The sequence below is a fragment of the Diachasma alloeum genome, unplaced genomic scaffold (assembly GCF_001412515.2).
Source record: "Diachasma alloeum isolate Michigan unplaced genomic scaffold, Dall2.0 Dall_scaffold_00284, whole genome shotgun sequence".
NCBI lineage: Eukaryota > Metazoa > Arthropoda > Insecta > Hymenoptera > Braconidae > Diachasma > Diachasma alloeum.
Window position 1 is genome coordinate 1,254,717 of NW_021680423.1, and position 16,367 is coordinate 1,271,083.

Sequence of the window (16,367 nt, forward strand, 5' to 3'; positions counted from 1 at the left end):
TCACTGCATTTATTTCATTTCTTCCAATTTTTAGATAAAGAAAATTATAAATAGGATAAAAGATGAAAACATTGAAAAACGAATTGAATCTATGAATTTTTCATATTATCGTCTGCATAAGAACTTCGTAAAGGGTGACTACTATGAGTTTTAAAAGTCGCGGGCTATTGGAAAAAGATTTTTCATACATTGAAGATCAATTATGGGCGCGTTTCGCAATCGACTTAGTAGCAGTAGCAGTACTGTAACCCTATCTAATTTCGCTTTACTGCAGCTACGGTAGTTGATTCCGAAACGCACCCTATTTATGTCTAAAAACGAATAATTAGTCCAAAAAAATTTATTGTTTATCGTTTGTTTGCCCGCTTAAAATGTGAGAAATACTCCAGGGCCTCTAATTTTTGTGTACAATAATAATTCCGAATTAGTTTTTTGAAATTCAACTCCTATACAGCTAATCTCGTTATTTTCTTAATGAAAAATAGCCCGAGAAGTGTTTCTGAAAGAATCGAGAATATATTTTAAATATTTTAAGGATAATTTTTCTGCCTATTTTACATGAATGACGCAAATTTTAATATTAAACAAAACGAAATTAGCTGTGTAGGAGTCGAATTTCAAGAAACTAATTCGTAATTGTTATTGACGCATTTTATCAAAAATTAATTTTAAAAAATCCTCTGTAGGTAAAAAATTGGAGGCTCTGGAATGTTTTTTACATTGTAAGCGTCTGTGGGGCAAATGAACAATAAACAATTATTTTTTTGCACTAATTTCATCATTTTAGACATAGATTTGGATCTTCAATGCATGCGAAATCTCACTCCAATAGCCCACGACTTTTAAAACTCAAAGTAATAAGTCCCCTAAATAACAAAATGCCACAAACGAAACTAATTGTCAGCTATAATACCCCAAGACCTTCAATATTATTGATTATTTCCCCATCACTCTTCAGAACGTCCCGTGGTCTTCTTCTTCTTCTTCTTTTTTATGGCTCTAGCTGCTTTGGCTATTTGGCCGTTATCCCACTAGGGGACGTTGCAAAAACAAGGGGGAGGGTATGTCGGTAAGGTAGAAATGGAAAGGAACATAGGTAGATAATTTGACTGAGGTTTAAAGGGGGAAAAGCGAGAGCTAAATTTGAAGACCGGTTTTTTTTATAAAATTGTATAGAATGTAANATCCCACTAGGGGACGTTGCAAAAACAAGGGGGAGGGTATGTCGGTAAGGTAGAAATGGAAAGGAACATAGGTAGATAATTTGACTGAGGTTTAAAGGGGGAAAAGCGAGAGCTAAATTCGAAGACCGTTTTTTTTTATAAAATTGTATAGAATGTAGACAATTTTTGCATCAGGGGAGGAGATTAATTCGTTTATATTGTATTTTTTTAATTTAAGTTTTTTGAGAGCTTTGATGAGAGTGACTCGTTCCTTTGGTATAATGGACAGAGCCAAAAAATGTGGGTGAGAGTTTGGGATTTGTTACATTCACAAAAAGGGGAATTGATAATTTTTTTGCTGGCAAGGCTTTCGTTGAGATTGAAGTGGTTAGATCTCATTCTAGAGATTGTGGTGATTTGGGGAAGGTCGATTTTTAGGTCTTGATATCATGGACGGTGCCAACCTCTGTAGAAATGTTTGAAGTAATGATTACCTTTGTTATTGTCTCGTTTTCTGAGGATACGAGATGTGGCTAATTTCATTTGATTGTTTATAGTTTCTTTGAAATCTGAAGAAGGAAGAGAGGCATCTTGGAGGGCTCCAGAGGAGATCGCCTCTTTAGCTCGTGTGTCAACCTCTTCATTACCGTGGATGTTTTTGTGGGAAGGGATCCAAGCGAAAATGATCTCAACACCTTGAACCTTGAGGTCATGCCACTTGTCTAAGATTTCGTAAGTTAAATAGGATTTGGTATTTTTAGGAGAGAAATGTGAAAGGGAAAGTAGTACACTTAGTGAATCAGAGAGGATTAGAAATTTGGGGTGGTTGAGATGTGAGATAGAGCGGAGGGCAGTGAGAATTGCCAAACCCTCAGCTGTGAAAATGGTTGCGAATGAGGAGATTTTATGAAGAACTTCGAAGTCAAGGGAGGGAATGAAGACAGCGTAGCCTACATAATCCCCCACATTTGTCTTCGAACCATCGGTGTATATTTGAATATGATCCTGTAGATTTTGTTCAGTTATGAGTTCTTGGAGTTTCACTTCAGGGCAATCCGCTGATTTAGCTGCTACGCCCATTTCAATATTTATAGTAGGTTTGTGGTTTATGAGTTCAAATGAGTAGTTATAAGGGGTAGGCAGAGGATTCGAGTTGATTATGGTTTTGTGAATTTGTAATTTTATGAAGGAGCGATATATTGGGAAGTCTGATTTAATATTGTGGATATTACTGGTTTTTCTTTGGAGAATATATTGAAGGGTGTACAGTTTATCAAGGAGAATGTGTTCTGAAAGGGAAAAAGTCCTGATTATAAATCTATCAGACAGTTGAGATATGCGTATTTTTAGGAGAGGTTCACAGATTTCTGCCAGCATTACATTTATTGGGGTTGAGTTGCGAAAACCCAGTGCAAGACGGAGGGCTTTATATTGGAGTTTTTCAATTTTGTTAAAGTCAGAGGTGTTGCTAGATCGAAGAATATGACTACCGTATTCAATAGAGCTCCTCATAAGGCCTCGATAAAAGGAAATGAGAACTCTTGGGTCAGCTCCAAACCAGGTAGAGCGAAGAGATTTAATCATTGAAATGATTCTATTGTTTTTTACGAATAAGTTATGCAGATGGTTCTTAAAAGTTAGTTTATAATCGAGTTCGACACCCAGAAATCTAGCTGATCTTTCGGCGGTAACTATGTGGTTATTAATGGAGATGTGGAAGTCTTCTGGTTTGAATATTTTTGTGGAAAAAATTATTAAGTGGGATTTTTCGGGGGATATCTCTAGGTTTTTAGATTGTAGGTGGTTGGAGACTCGTGAGACGGCTTCTTCAATTTTGTTTAATGAGGTGGGGAGGTTGGAACTACGATGAAGGATTGCTAAGTCATCAGCAAATGCGACAATTTCAGCGCCAAGGTCGTCTAAATTCGGTAGATTGGAGAGGTAGATATTAATACGAATGGGGCTAAGGACAGAGCCTTGTCCCGTTCCTTTATTCATTGGGAAAGGACCCTCAAGGTTTCCTTGTATTACGAAATAAGATTGTCTATATGCTAGGAGAAAGTAAATGAAGTTTGCAATTTTTTGAGGAATTCCTAATCTGGCTAGGTCTTCATAAAGGGAGTTGGGGTCAACATTATCAAAAGCCTCTTTGATATCTAGGAAGATTGTGGGGGTAAATTGTCGTTTTGCGAAACCTGTGAAGATTTCGGTTGTGAGAATAGCTAGGTTGTCAGCACAAGATTTTAGTTTACGGAAACCATATTGATAGGTAGGAAGGATATTTTGAGTTTCCAACCACCACGTGAGTCTATTTGAAACTATTTTCTCGCAGAGTTTCAGAAAACATGAAGCAAGAGCAATAGGTCTGAATTTGTTTGGGACATTTTTTGGAAGGAGAAAAACAAGGAATTGGCGCCACGAATCAGGAAATTGTCCTTTAGAAAGCAATTTGTTGAAAATATTAAGAATTGATTCTTTGTAAGCTACAGGGAGTTTGTTATTAATGAATAGTCTATTCTATCTAAACCTGGGGAAGATATTTTTTTACAGGATAGAAGGGCGTGATCGAATTCATTTTGGGAGAATTCTTTTTCAAGAAATTCATTGGGTTGAAATGGGAGTAGGGGAGGAGGGGGTGGGGAGTAGTCTTGTGGGAGATCAGGACAGAAATCACTAATGAAATCTCTCATTCTTGTGGCAGTTGCGATATCTTGGGGGGAGGTTAAATTTGGGTTATAGGAGTTTTTATTTTTGAAACTTTTGATTCTTTGCCAGACCTTAGCTAGTGGAGTAGATCTGTCCAAGGACGAACAGAAAAGTCTCCATCCGTTTAGTTTTTCACTTCTAAGGATTAGTTTGGTCGCGGCAACTTGTTTTTTCAGGGCAACATAGTTTGGATATCCTGGGAATTTTCTGAAGGTGGATGTGGCTTTCCTTCGAAGTGCTACAGCTCTGGAGCATTTTTCATTCCACCAGGGAGCTGGTGGTGTCATCTTTTTATTTGAGTTTTTAGGAGAGGATTGGGAGAGGCGAGGATTCGAGGGAGGTGATGAAGCTTGAACTGCGTCCATAATAGTGGAGATAATTTTTTCATATTTTTGAGGGGTGTCCATGTCATCGGGGAAGTCTTTAATTTTTTCCGATTTCGAGAGGAGGTATTCGTCGAAAGCCATCCAATTAATTTTTGACGTTTTGATTCTATGAGAGAAGAAGGAGCATCTTTCCGGAGGTGAATTAAGGGTAATGCTAATAGGATTGTGATCGCTGCCCATGCGATCCGGAAGTACTTTCCACTTAGATTGCATGGCAATGTGGGAAGATGTTAAGGTGAGGTCAACTGCAGAAGGGAGCTCGCCAGGACGACTGAGTCTCGTGACAGAGCCGTCATTGAGAAGATGTAGGTTAGAGTTAGCAAGAGTTTCGAGAATCTCAAAACCCACGGGACCATCTCTGCCACAGCCCCACATGGTCGAGTGTGAATTAAAGTCTCCACCGATCACGGTGGCATACACACCTGGTGAGTGGGAGAATAAGTCAGTCCATTCTTCAGCGGATACAAAAACATTTGGTTTCTTATGTAAGGAGTAGATAGCTATATCTCCCTTTGGTGATGGTATAGTCACTCCCAGGAGACACAGATTTTGGAAAATATGATCTAAGTTGGGGATGATATTGTATGGAATGTTATCTCTAAGGGCGATGACAACGCCCCCTCCCTGCTGATTCTCCACATCGTTCCTGAAGATAGTGAAGTTGGGGATTTGATAATCAGGTTGATAAGGTTTAAGCCAAGACTCTGAGATAAGAAGGACATCATAATGGTTGATGATGTTGCGTAGGTCACCTGTTTTTGGCCTCAGGCTCTGTGCATTCCATTGTAGAATGTGAAGAGGAGGCCCACTAGGGGGATCCATTATATATTGGATTGGGGAGATTGAGGGACGGGAGGTTGAGAGGTGGTTTGGGAGGGTACGGTGAGTACCTCGGGGGGGATAGAAGAGGGTGGAATGGGAGATGGAAGATCAGCCAGATTGTTGAGTTGAGAAAGTTGATTAAGCAATCCTAAGGATTTAAGAATAGGGGTGAGATTGTTTATTATGAGGTTGATAACATTGGTCAGATTCAGTATAATGTTTTTGATGTTGTTTAGGTTAAAGTTAGGGAGTTGCTGAGGGACAGGGTGTTGGGGGATTTGAGTCGGTGGTTGAGACGAGGAAGCCATTAAGGGTACATCAGAAGAACTCTGTTTATTCATGAGATTATTGAGATTAGTGTAGGAAGCCCCATTGGGAGAGACAAGGACATCCTTGTGCGGAATGTTATGGGGGATTGGAGGACGTCTGGTGATGGGTTGAGAGGAGTTGAGTTGTTGTCTATTATTGGATTGATTGAAGCTAAAGTTAGGGTAGAAAAGATTTTGGGAGGTAGGTGAATCAACAGGAGCTGTTGAGAGTTTAAGGGATTTTCGTGAGCAACGTTTTGTAGCATTGGAAAAGGGCTTATTAAGGGGAGAAGGTGAGGGGAGTGGGGCCTGAATGTTTTCGGGAGACATTTGCTCAGAAGTCGGTAGGTTTGACGGAAGTCCAAGGGCGGGATAATTGGTGGAGTTCATGTCTGGAGGGGAAGGAGTAAATGAGCTCAGTTGGGTAGGGATGTTACCATCCATGATATCTCTTGCTTCTGCATAGGAGACTCCATTGGCTGCAGCATATTTGTGGATTGTTCGTTGTCTGGAGAGTTCTGGACAACTGTTGTGAGTGGAAATGTGCTTACCTTGGCAGTTTATACATTTTGGATCTTTCTCTGGGCATGGCGTTTGATCTCCATGATCTTCTTGCCCGCAGTGAGAGCATGTTTTCTTGTTGTTACAGAATTTGTGGGTATGCCCAAATCGAAGACAATTAGTGCAGCGTTTGACTGGTGAGGTGTAAGGATGGACTGGGAAACGGAGATTATAAAGAGTGACGTCGGTAGGGAGGATTTGTCCTTCGAATTTGAGGAGGATACTAAGAGATGGAGAGGATACCCCAGATTTGTCTGGATTGCGAATGAATCGTTGGCAGCGTGAGACCTCAAGAATATTGACACCAGAGTGGATATATTTTTTGATCTCTTCATCGGTGAAGTCAAGGGGAACATTTTTGATAATGCCTTGGCGAATAATTGAGAATTGAGGGATGTAGGCAATTATTTTGTAAAGTTTTAGTGAAGGGTGGTCCATTATCGTATGGGCTTGTTCACGAGTGGAGAAAGTGATACGAATAGATTGACCAATTTTCTTGGCAGTGGTTTGACTCGATAAGATATTTGCTTCTTCGAAGATTTTTGTGATGACTCTTGCTAATTTGACATCGGTGAGGTGTACAGCGTCAGGCTGATTGTAATCAGCCTGGAACATCTCATCAAACCCTTTGTTAGTAGCATGGAGGGGAAATCTGTTTTTTAATACTTCGGGGTGGATGTGAGGCAGAGGACGTCTCTTGGGGGAAGGATTTTTCGAGATATTGTTGGGTGTTTGTGTTTATGGTGTAATTGGGGTAGTTGATGGGGAATGAGTCGTATTTTCAGATTGGGTGTAAGCAGGAGACACATGAAACTGTTTAGGGGACCTCCCCAAGGTTAGCTCCTCAGAAGAGTTATCATCAAGTCCCTCAGAATTTTTGCGCTTTCTAAGAAGTTCATTGGCATCGATTTCCATGGAGGATTGCTTTTGGGATAGGGGGTCTGCTAGATTGGATGGAGAACTCAATGTAGGATAGGTTATGGTTTCATCTCGAGAAGCCATCGATTGAGCTTTTAGAATATCCACTGTCATAGAGGGGTCAATTGGAATGTTTTTTTCAACGCAATCTCGTCTATATTCATCCATAAGAGCAGTCTCGATTAGCTCTTTTGCTGGTTAGGTGAGGGAGGATAGCTCAAGGAAAGAGAATCAAGGAATGGATCATTGAGTACATCGAGGAGACCAGATTTGGATGGTGAGGTAGTTGGATCGAGTATGATCTCATCTTCGTGATCAGAATAGGTATGTTGAGGATTCATTGTGAAATTATTAAATGAAGATAAAGGAGGATAGAAAGAGAGTAATGTGAGGGATGGTAGGAAAGCATGAGTTTAAGTGAAAATGGAGGAAGAGGGAAGGCAAGATGGCGACCCACGCTAGTGGGTACGCCAGCAAAGGAAGGGTGGAATGCCTTGTTTTGCACGAAAATTTTAGATGCAACCAAGATACAGTTTTTAGCACTAAATTATTAGATAAAGCATGTGCAGTAAAGAAGAGAAAATTAAACACAAGAGAAAACGAAACAGAATAGATCACTATATAACAGATAAAGCACAGGGCAAGAAAAGACGTCTCGGCACTATGGTAGCTGTAAAGCCTCGTTCAACTGCAACTCCGTCCCGTGGTCCAATCAGAACAGAATTATATCATGAATACCCCGTCTTTCGGTAATTTTCCCGTTACCAAGCAGAATAACAAAAAATTGTCGAATTTACCACGATAACGCCGAATACCACAATTCTATTTATCGAAATGGTGATGGGGGAAATAATCCGCCGAATACCCTTCGAGCTTGAAAATGAATAGGATTATTCCCCGATCATTTTGAAGCTCTCGAGGTATTATAACCGAATATTTCCCGAATGTTTTGTTGCATAGCAACGAGCGAGATCAGTTTTGCAGATTAAAATCCCGCGCTGCGTGCTCGGGAAAAAAAACTATCATTATATTTTACTGAAAAAAATTATTATTATTTCAAATAATTGATTTTTCAGTTTTATAATTATTAGTATTATTATTCTTATTATTATTAATATTACAGGTATATATATACCTGTATAACCTGCGCGCTTGGGATTTTAGTCTGCAAAACTGATCCCGATCGTTGAAACGCAGGAAACTTGAGGGAAATATCCGATGAATTTTGAAGGTCGAGGGTTATTCGGACGACAATTTCTTCAATTCTGATTTTGGCCGATCAGGGTGCAGTGTTCGGGATTACGGGACACATTTCACGAAAATCTGAGGGATATCTGTCAAATTCGTAGAAAACAATTGACAGGCTAGAGGGAAATTATCAGTCTGAAAATTTCCCTTCAGCCGGGAAAATTATCAGTGTGAAACGCGTCACGTGACCCCGAATACTGCACTCTGATAAGTCAAAATCAGAATTGAGGAAATTGTCAGTATTATTTCGATGATGCAAGAGATTGCGATAATTCGAGTGATAATCCTAGAAAATCGAGACTTCTCAGTAGGCTTTGGTTTATTGAAGAATTATTTCGGCAATGAAAAACGTACCACGCAGGAAAAAATCGTATAGAAATTTTCTATACGGATTGCGTATAGAATTTTCGTATATGATATCCGGATATTTCTATACGGATATTTTTTACACAAATTATTTCTATACGATTTCTATAGGTTTGATCCTATACGACCCACTGCCACATCTATAGAAACATTTCGTATGGAGTTGCAACATTTCTCTACGTTTTTCTCTGGAGCGTTAGACATCTTTCGTATGAAAACAAACATTTATGAAAAAATTTATGTCTAGAAATAATTCGTATAGAAAATATTCGTATAGAAATATCCGAATATCATATACGGAAATCCTATAGAATTTCTATACGATTTTTTCAGACGTGAAGGAGAGATAAATCGAATTTTTTTGAAGGAAACTCTTTCAGGTGGAGAAATTATTTTCTGACATTTTATCCCGAAATCACTCATTGTAAAATCGTGAAAATTTCTAAATATACAGTTGCATTAGAGTTAAAAGGGCGTAAGTGGTGGTTTGGTTTTTACAGCGGCAAGATACGGAGAGAAATATTCAATAAAAATTACGTATCGTTTCCGTATTTCCGGAGCGAAATGTGGTTGTAGGAAATTTTACGGAACTGTCACGGAATTTTTCCGGAGCGTTCCGTAATTTTTATCTGAATCTCTTGTGAAAAATTACGATATCGTCACTCAAATTTTTTGAGGCGATTCCGTAATCGGTGAGTGAACTGACAGTTCCGTAATTTTTACTGAACATTTCTCTCCGTGGATAACTCATCTGACTTTTTTTTCCCGAAAGGGACGTAACTTACCCAACGTTGGTAACAATCAAATCTTTGTTATCACGGTGATAATTCTTCCATCTGCACATCAGTTATAGGTTCAGGTTAAATTAGATCGATTAGAATTATACACCATATAACCTCCGAAAAAGCCAAACAATACTGCAAGACCTGAATTGACATTGGAAAAGATAATAATGTAAAGAACAAAAACTCTGAGATTCACAAACATTTGTTGTTAACGATTAATGGTTATTCAATCGAACAATGGAGACTAAAAACATTGAAAGATTGAGACATTACACAGTGCTAGAAAATAGTGATGTAAATCATAAGTTTTTGACTCTGGATGAAGGAAATGATCAGGAGAGTGTTATTCCTCTAAACGAGAGTGATTCGGAAGGTATTTGCAGGGTCTGTGCTAATTCCAATAGTCATTTAGTGCCTATTTTTGAGGGGCAAGGGCTTCAGCTTGATTTAGTGACGAAGATGCATAAGTATTTACCTATTCAAGTGACAGAAAATGACACTTTATCCACGCAATTGTGTTATCACTGTACAATTACAATTATTGCTTTCAACGATATCGTGGAAGGGTGCTTGGAGGCCGAGCAGAAGCTTATCCAGTTGCAAGAGGACAAAATTCAAAAAATCTCAGAGGTAACTTTCTTTTGGCTTGAGGATATTCAAGTGCTTTGGTTATTTTGCTTCCGAAGGGAGCAACCTTGTTTTTGACCAATTTTTCGATTTTCTAATTTTTATTCCAAATGGTTTAGAATGTTACGAAACGTGAAGTAATGTTTTTAGGGTCATATCTGTATGTATGGTTACATGACGATTCATCACCCGACAATTCACCACACCGACAATTCATCACATAACAAATCAACACAGAGCCTCCAGTTCCCAATGGTTCCCAATGGGTCTCCACCTTTCTTACCAAGTTGGGACTAGGTTGCCAGTTTGTGAATTTAAACTCTTTGGTTCAACACAATATAATAATATGGTTGACCAGGTAGATGTCCGGGACCTCCCTTTTTCTCCACCTTCCTTCTAAAGGCAATCAATTTTTAAAATTAATTTAAATATAAGTACTTCTATAAATTCACGAGCATGGTAAGGCAATTACATTTACACCTTACTAGCTCTTAGCGTTACCCAGGACCCACGACGAGGACGTGGCTGGGATCGGATCCCAAAAAAGGACCACAATATAATTTGACTTTGAGCTATGACGTAATTGTACTGTGTTGTTTTTGTACAGTGTTATTTAGTCGTGTAACCGTATGTATGTATCTGATAATTTGAGTTGTTGGTGATTAATTTTTAGAAAATTCAACAGAAATTTTTTATCTTTCTATCTGTTTTAAGTTTTTACATAAAAATCGGAAATTTTGGCTCATTGTAGCTATTATTAAGCTCAACTTTGGCGCCCTGTTTCAGTCTGATCGGTCCAGTAGCTCCTGAGATATAACAACTTGTTTAAATTTCGTTTTTCCTCAATATCTCAAAAGCTACTCCACCGATTTCAAATTTTTATTTTCAAAATATTCGTCGCAATGGCCTCTATGTAGGTCAATCAGAATATATCGACTTTTTTAATATACAGTTTGGAGATATTGCCGTTTTTCCGTTTTTCATGAAAAATCTTGTACGCACGATAACTTGAGAATATAATACAAGTATCATGACAGAAACCATTTGGCAGATTACATATTGCTGCTACGTATTTTTTCCTCCTATCTTCATTTCTACTAATTTCATTGGTAGTAGGCTTCCGAATGGATCTCAATCTAGCTTTTTGAAAAATGAATACATAAGGATTACCATCAATTCCCTCAATTTTCCTGGACACTCCTAGACTTTCCTACAAATTTCTATCAGTTCCGTGAGTGACAATCCTAACTACAACTCAAAGTTTCAAAAGATTTCCCTGAGTTTTACCCATGTCATAATGCGCAAAAGTGAATTCCAACCAAAAAAATAGACAAACGCAAATATCTCTAAACTTTTCAATTGGATGGTACACATATTTTGTCAGATCTAGATAGATGACATCAAGACGGACATTTAAAAAAAAACAAATGAAATCGGACCAGTAGTTTTTAAGATATCGAGCAAAAGAGTTTCACATACAAAGTTGAATATCTCCGAAACTAATGGTCCGATTCCGTTCATTTACAATCCCAAACGGTGTTATCATGAGACATAAAATCATACTAAGTTTCAAGGTTCTGTCTCAATGATTTTTTAATTTATCATGCATACAAGCAATTTCAGGGAAAAAATGAAAAATCGAGTATAAAACTACATTGCTCGGGGTGGAATGGTCTTTTTTCGATCCAATTGAATAGATATCATCATGACGAGTATTTTGAAAAAAAAATTGGAATCCGTGGCATAGTTAAGGAGATATCGGCAAAAAACGTTTTTTGAGGAATCGCTATATCTCAGGGACCGCTCCACCGATCGAGCTGAAATTTAACACAAATTTGACTATCAGTAATACCAATTAGCAGCCAGAATTTCAGCGTCTTTGCGTTCATCATTCTTGAGTTATCGGGACAGTTCTGGACAACCGGACGTAAATGTGCACCCACACACAGACATTTTTTTAAAACAATTTCTTCACGTTTCATGACATTTCTAGGCATTTATACCGAAAATTAGGAAATGGAAAAAAATCATGATTACAAGGCTTCCATTCGGAAGCAAAAATAGAGATAGCAAGTTAAAATTTGGTATGATTATAGCTCTTATTGTATAAATATTTTTCATTAAAAGGTTGAATATTTTCCCGTAGACACCCGGTAGCATGTGGTTATGGTTGTATGCCTGTCACAAGGATAAGGAATTGCTACGGATCCATTCGGAAGCTTACTACCAATGGAATTGATAGAAATAAAAAAAATAAAAAACTAAGGACACAAAAAGTAACGGCCGTATGCCTTCTGTCGGATAGGCTCGAACACGTGCTTGTTTTCTCCAGTGAAAAGCTTTTGTACTTTTGTACTCGAACATCAGAGCTTTCATTTGAGCCCCATTCGACCCTACGTGTCCGGACATTTTACAATCATTTTATTATTTAAACTTTGCAGGTCTGAATTTGAATCTCGATATTGAACCGTTAGAAAACATTTTAGAAAATTGAAACAAAATTAGAAAATTTACCTTTGGAGGAAGGTTGACGAAATGATTTAAAAAATACAATTTTTGAAAATGAAAAGTATTTTCTGTAAATAATTTGTAAACAATTAATTTTCCAAGATAAAAATCATTTGTTCGGAATCGTAATAAAATTATTCATAATTAAAATAAATTATTCATAATTTTATTTCAGAATTTTACCAGAAATCAATTTCATGTCTAAAACAAACAGAGTTGCTAGCCTATTCCACAGAAGCAATATGACCGTTACTTTACGCGTCATTAGTCATTTTTCTTCCTCTCTCTACTAATTCTATTGGTAATAAGCTTGGAATGGATCTGTGACAATGGTCCTAGGATAAATATTCCTCTGAAAATCGTTCTTGGAAAATTGTTCCACGAAAAAATGTTTCCCATGTTTTCTTTTTCCACGCCGATTCCCGTTTTCATCGTTATTTCATCAAATATTACATAATATAAAATGGAGAACAACACAAATTTTTATTATATCATTTTTTAAGTTATTTTGTGGGCTTATTCTCAAGTTGTGTGAAGACGGATTCTTGTGTGAATGTGTCTCCGTTCATGGATCCTTTATAGAATTACCATGTGCAATCCGTAAACAAAGCCTCCTTCAAACCCAAATCCGTCTTCACACAAGTCGAGAATGAGCCCCTAGAGGCGAAAATAGTCGATAAGATGACGATGTGTGACTTGTTAGAAAAAAAATTGTTGGATGAATTGCTCTATACCAGGATATATTAAATCGATCATCACAACATTTTATACACATGTATGACTCAATAATACTAATTAGTAGCCAGAATCTCAGATGTTTATTTCAAGTTTTACGCGTATTATGGAACGCCACATTGACTCTCAACAGAAAAAATTAGAAGAGCGCGAATATCTGGAAAATCTTGTATGAACGGATATTCATATTTTGATTGATCTTGATAAGACCCGCAAGACGAGGATTTTGAAAACAAAATAAATTAATCGTTGAATAGAACGATTCTATTCAATAATTGAATAGAAATCCAATAGAACTGTCAAATTTTTTCATGTGTCATTGTAGATTGAATTATATGTTGATTCTTTTCAGGAAAGAAGAGCAGATCTTACATTTGAACAGGCTGAAATTATTAAAGACCCTCAAGAAGATGAAATAGAAATTCAACAGGCGCAGGTAAAATTTTAAAAAATTTCGATCCGAGTTAGGCTGATCCGTCCAATGTTCGTACGAATGTGCATTGTCAAATGTCACTGATTGAGCATCCAAGATTTAGTAATCATACTCTATATAATGTGATATGTCCCCTTCTCGAGGAAACTATAGCAAGTTATAGAACGACATAGAATCTTCTGGAAAAGTCGAGAATCATTTGAAAAAAACCTTCAAAATATTCCTTTTTCATGAAAATTATGAAAAGTTCTTGATAATTGTGGAAATCTTCCAGATCTGTACAGAATCTTCTGGGGAATTCCGCAATCGCCTAGAAAGTTCTCCAATTTGCAACATGTTGATAAAAGTTGAAGCCCAATTATCTGGAAAATCTCGAAAAGTTTTGCTACACGAATGGTAACTGTGAGACGAAATAGTTTTCACTAACGAATACTTTTCGAGAACAATATCTTACGATTATTAAAATTATTGGAATTAATTAATATTTGGAATTGATTAATCATGAGTAATAAGTGCAAAGAAACCTACGCGGCGAAATTTCAATACACTCGTAAACTTTTTGTCATTTCATTATTTTTTTTCAAAGGATACAGCGGAGTCTCGGAACTTTCGATATTTTCACCCATTCCGTAGCCCCAGAATTTACTGCGGAAGTTCCTCAAGATAGTATATACTTGGATTTTGTCCATATTATAACAACTGAGGGCATACCACTAACAAATCAATATATTTAAAATCCGTCTTTGTTTTTTTTGTACAGATTCCAACTGAGTGTAATTTCAGCTCAAATGGTCGAAAATTGGGGCACTAGGGTTTTTTTGTAGATTTTGACTCATTTTGACCCTTTAGAACCTTCCGATAATCTCGAAGCTCGATTTTTTCCCATTTTTTTTCTCCTGCAACACATATCGCGTGTGTTGATCATCCCCTGAGAAAGTGTCGATACGACGGTTTCGCCTAATTTTTTAATAGTAATAAAAAATTGTTAGTAAAATTGAAAAAAAAGGTCTCTGGAAGTTTCAGATGGTGTCAAATGTATGTAAAATGTAAGGATATAACATTCCTTCAGCAAGTGTTCATACGACCTTTTCTGCCACATTTTATTAAAATACAAAAGAGTGTCTATACGATCTTTTAGCCCAACACACGTGATATCAAAAACTTTTACAATCATTTCTATGATACCCAGAGACTTTCAAATTTCACCGCGGTCTCCCCCTGAAGAAAAATTCACCATTCGTATGGCATTTTTCCTTTGATATAGAGTCAAAAATACCGGGAACTGAATTTCGTTTTACGATTACTTGATCTGTTTGGGATTTGTTCTCCAATATTTTTTCTCTGTGCAAGCTTTTGATTTTTTATTATATCTCAAACGATTCTGGAGCTCTTTAGGAATGTTTGAAAAATTTGTGATAAATTTCTGAGCTCACGCGATCCATTTATGGTTGATGTACCCCCAGTTTTTCAGCAGTATTTCATAATATCGCTGGGTTTTCTCGCAGTTATCGTCTAAAAATCCATTTGCACATGAAAAACCTTGTACCGTAGTAAGACGGATCACGACTCACATTAGTAAATTAATTATGGGAACATTTCACAAGGGTCTCATTGATTTGAATTTACAAACAGGATATTAGTTTTTAAACAGGACAAAGGGTTCATTTCACTGCATTATACATTTGTTCCACGATAAATATGTGAATTAGATTGATCACATGTTTAAATATTGGTCGGTCCACCCCAGTAAAAATTTCAATTGTCAATTAAGTAATCATTTAATTACACGTCTTTGTAATACATTTTCTGCAAAGACAGTTTCTTGCGGATGCCTCCTAGAATCAGTCGTTACCTTGTTATTAGCTGCATCAACTGTAACCATTAGACAACTTTTTGTTGTATTATTAATTTCAATCTTGATTTATCCACAGATCGTCGTTGAGCTATCAATCGATAAGGACGGAGAAAACTCGCAAGAGACAGGCTTAGAAAAAACGGAAACAAGCAGGTGAGTTCTCTCGAAAACAAAAAAATGATTGAAATCTGCGAAATTAGAATAGAAATTTGAAACCAAAGAATATTGATGTGATAAAGGAATTCGTTACAAACAACCAAGCCTCCTACTACTGAACAAAAATTACCAAAACCGAAAGATACTCCCCCGAAACCATTCAATACAAACTTCAACTCGAAATCGATTGAAGACATTAACGGAATTTAAGATTTGACCCTTTGAGATCACTCTACGTCAACTGATTCTTTCACTCCTGTTCATTCATACAAGTGTGAATAGACAGTAATAAACTGAGAGATAATGAAAAATTCTCAACTGTGCAGTACATTCAAAAGGACTTACCACTATAAAGACATTCTATAAACACATGAGGATGTTCCATTGAAATTTTGCGCCCCTTCAAAACCCAGTATATATTCAGCGAAGAGACATCTTTGATAAAGAAGAAATCCTTGCGGGGAGATCAAACAATGAAAAGCTTAGAGGATAGTTCAATCTCAAATGAAGAAGAAAAAAATAAATCCGCATATGAGATAGATCAAATGCACAGCTTGAGCTCACACCTTGGATAGCGGAATTTGCTCAGATTTTATCTCTGCACAGATTCAATTCCAAGAGGACGATAAGTGAAGGATTGATTATCCGATGATGACACAAATTATTGGGGAAGCTTGTGTTTCCCTTGATCTTCATAGGAATAAATTAATGATTCACATGAAATCAGTACTAAAAACGAGGATCTATCATTTGTCATGGGGTTGGGGTGGGGAGACGGAGAGGGGGGGGG

General features: G+C 37.2%; 1 protein-coding gene across 3 annotated transcripts in view; it reads left to right on the forward strand.

The window, feature by feature from the left end:
* Positions 1-9,343: 9,343 nt before the first annotated feature.
* LOC107038502 (zinc finger protein OZF) overlaps positions 9,344-16,367 on the forward strand; it is a 42,548-nt gene continuing 35,524 nt past the window's right edge. For all 3 annotated transcript variants that reach the window (XM_015257643.2, XM_015257642.1, XM_015257641.2), the window contains exons 1-3: positions 9,344-9,893; positions 13,486-13,569; positions 15,498-15,574. In XM_015257643.2, coding sequence (XP_015113129.1) covers positions 9,501-9,893; positions 13,486-13,569; positions 15,498-15,574 — 554 coding nt within the window. In that variant the 5' untranslated portion in view covers positions 9,344-9,500. The remainder of the gene's footprint in view (positions 9,894-13,485; positions 13,570-15,497; positions 15,575-16,367) is intronic.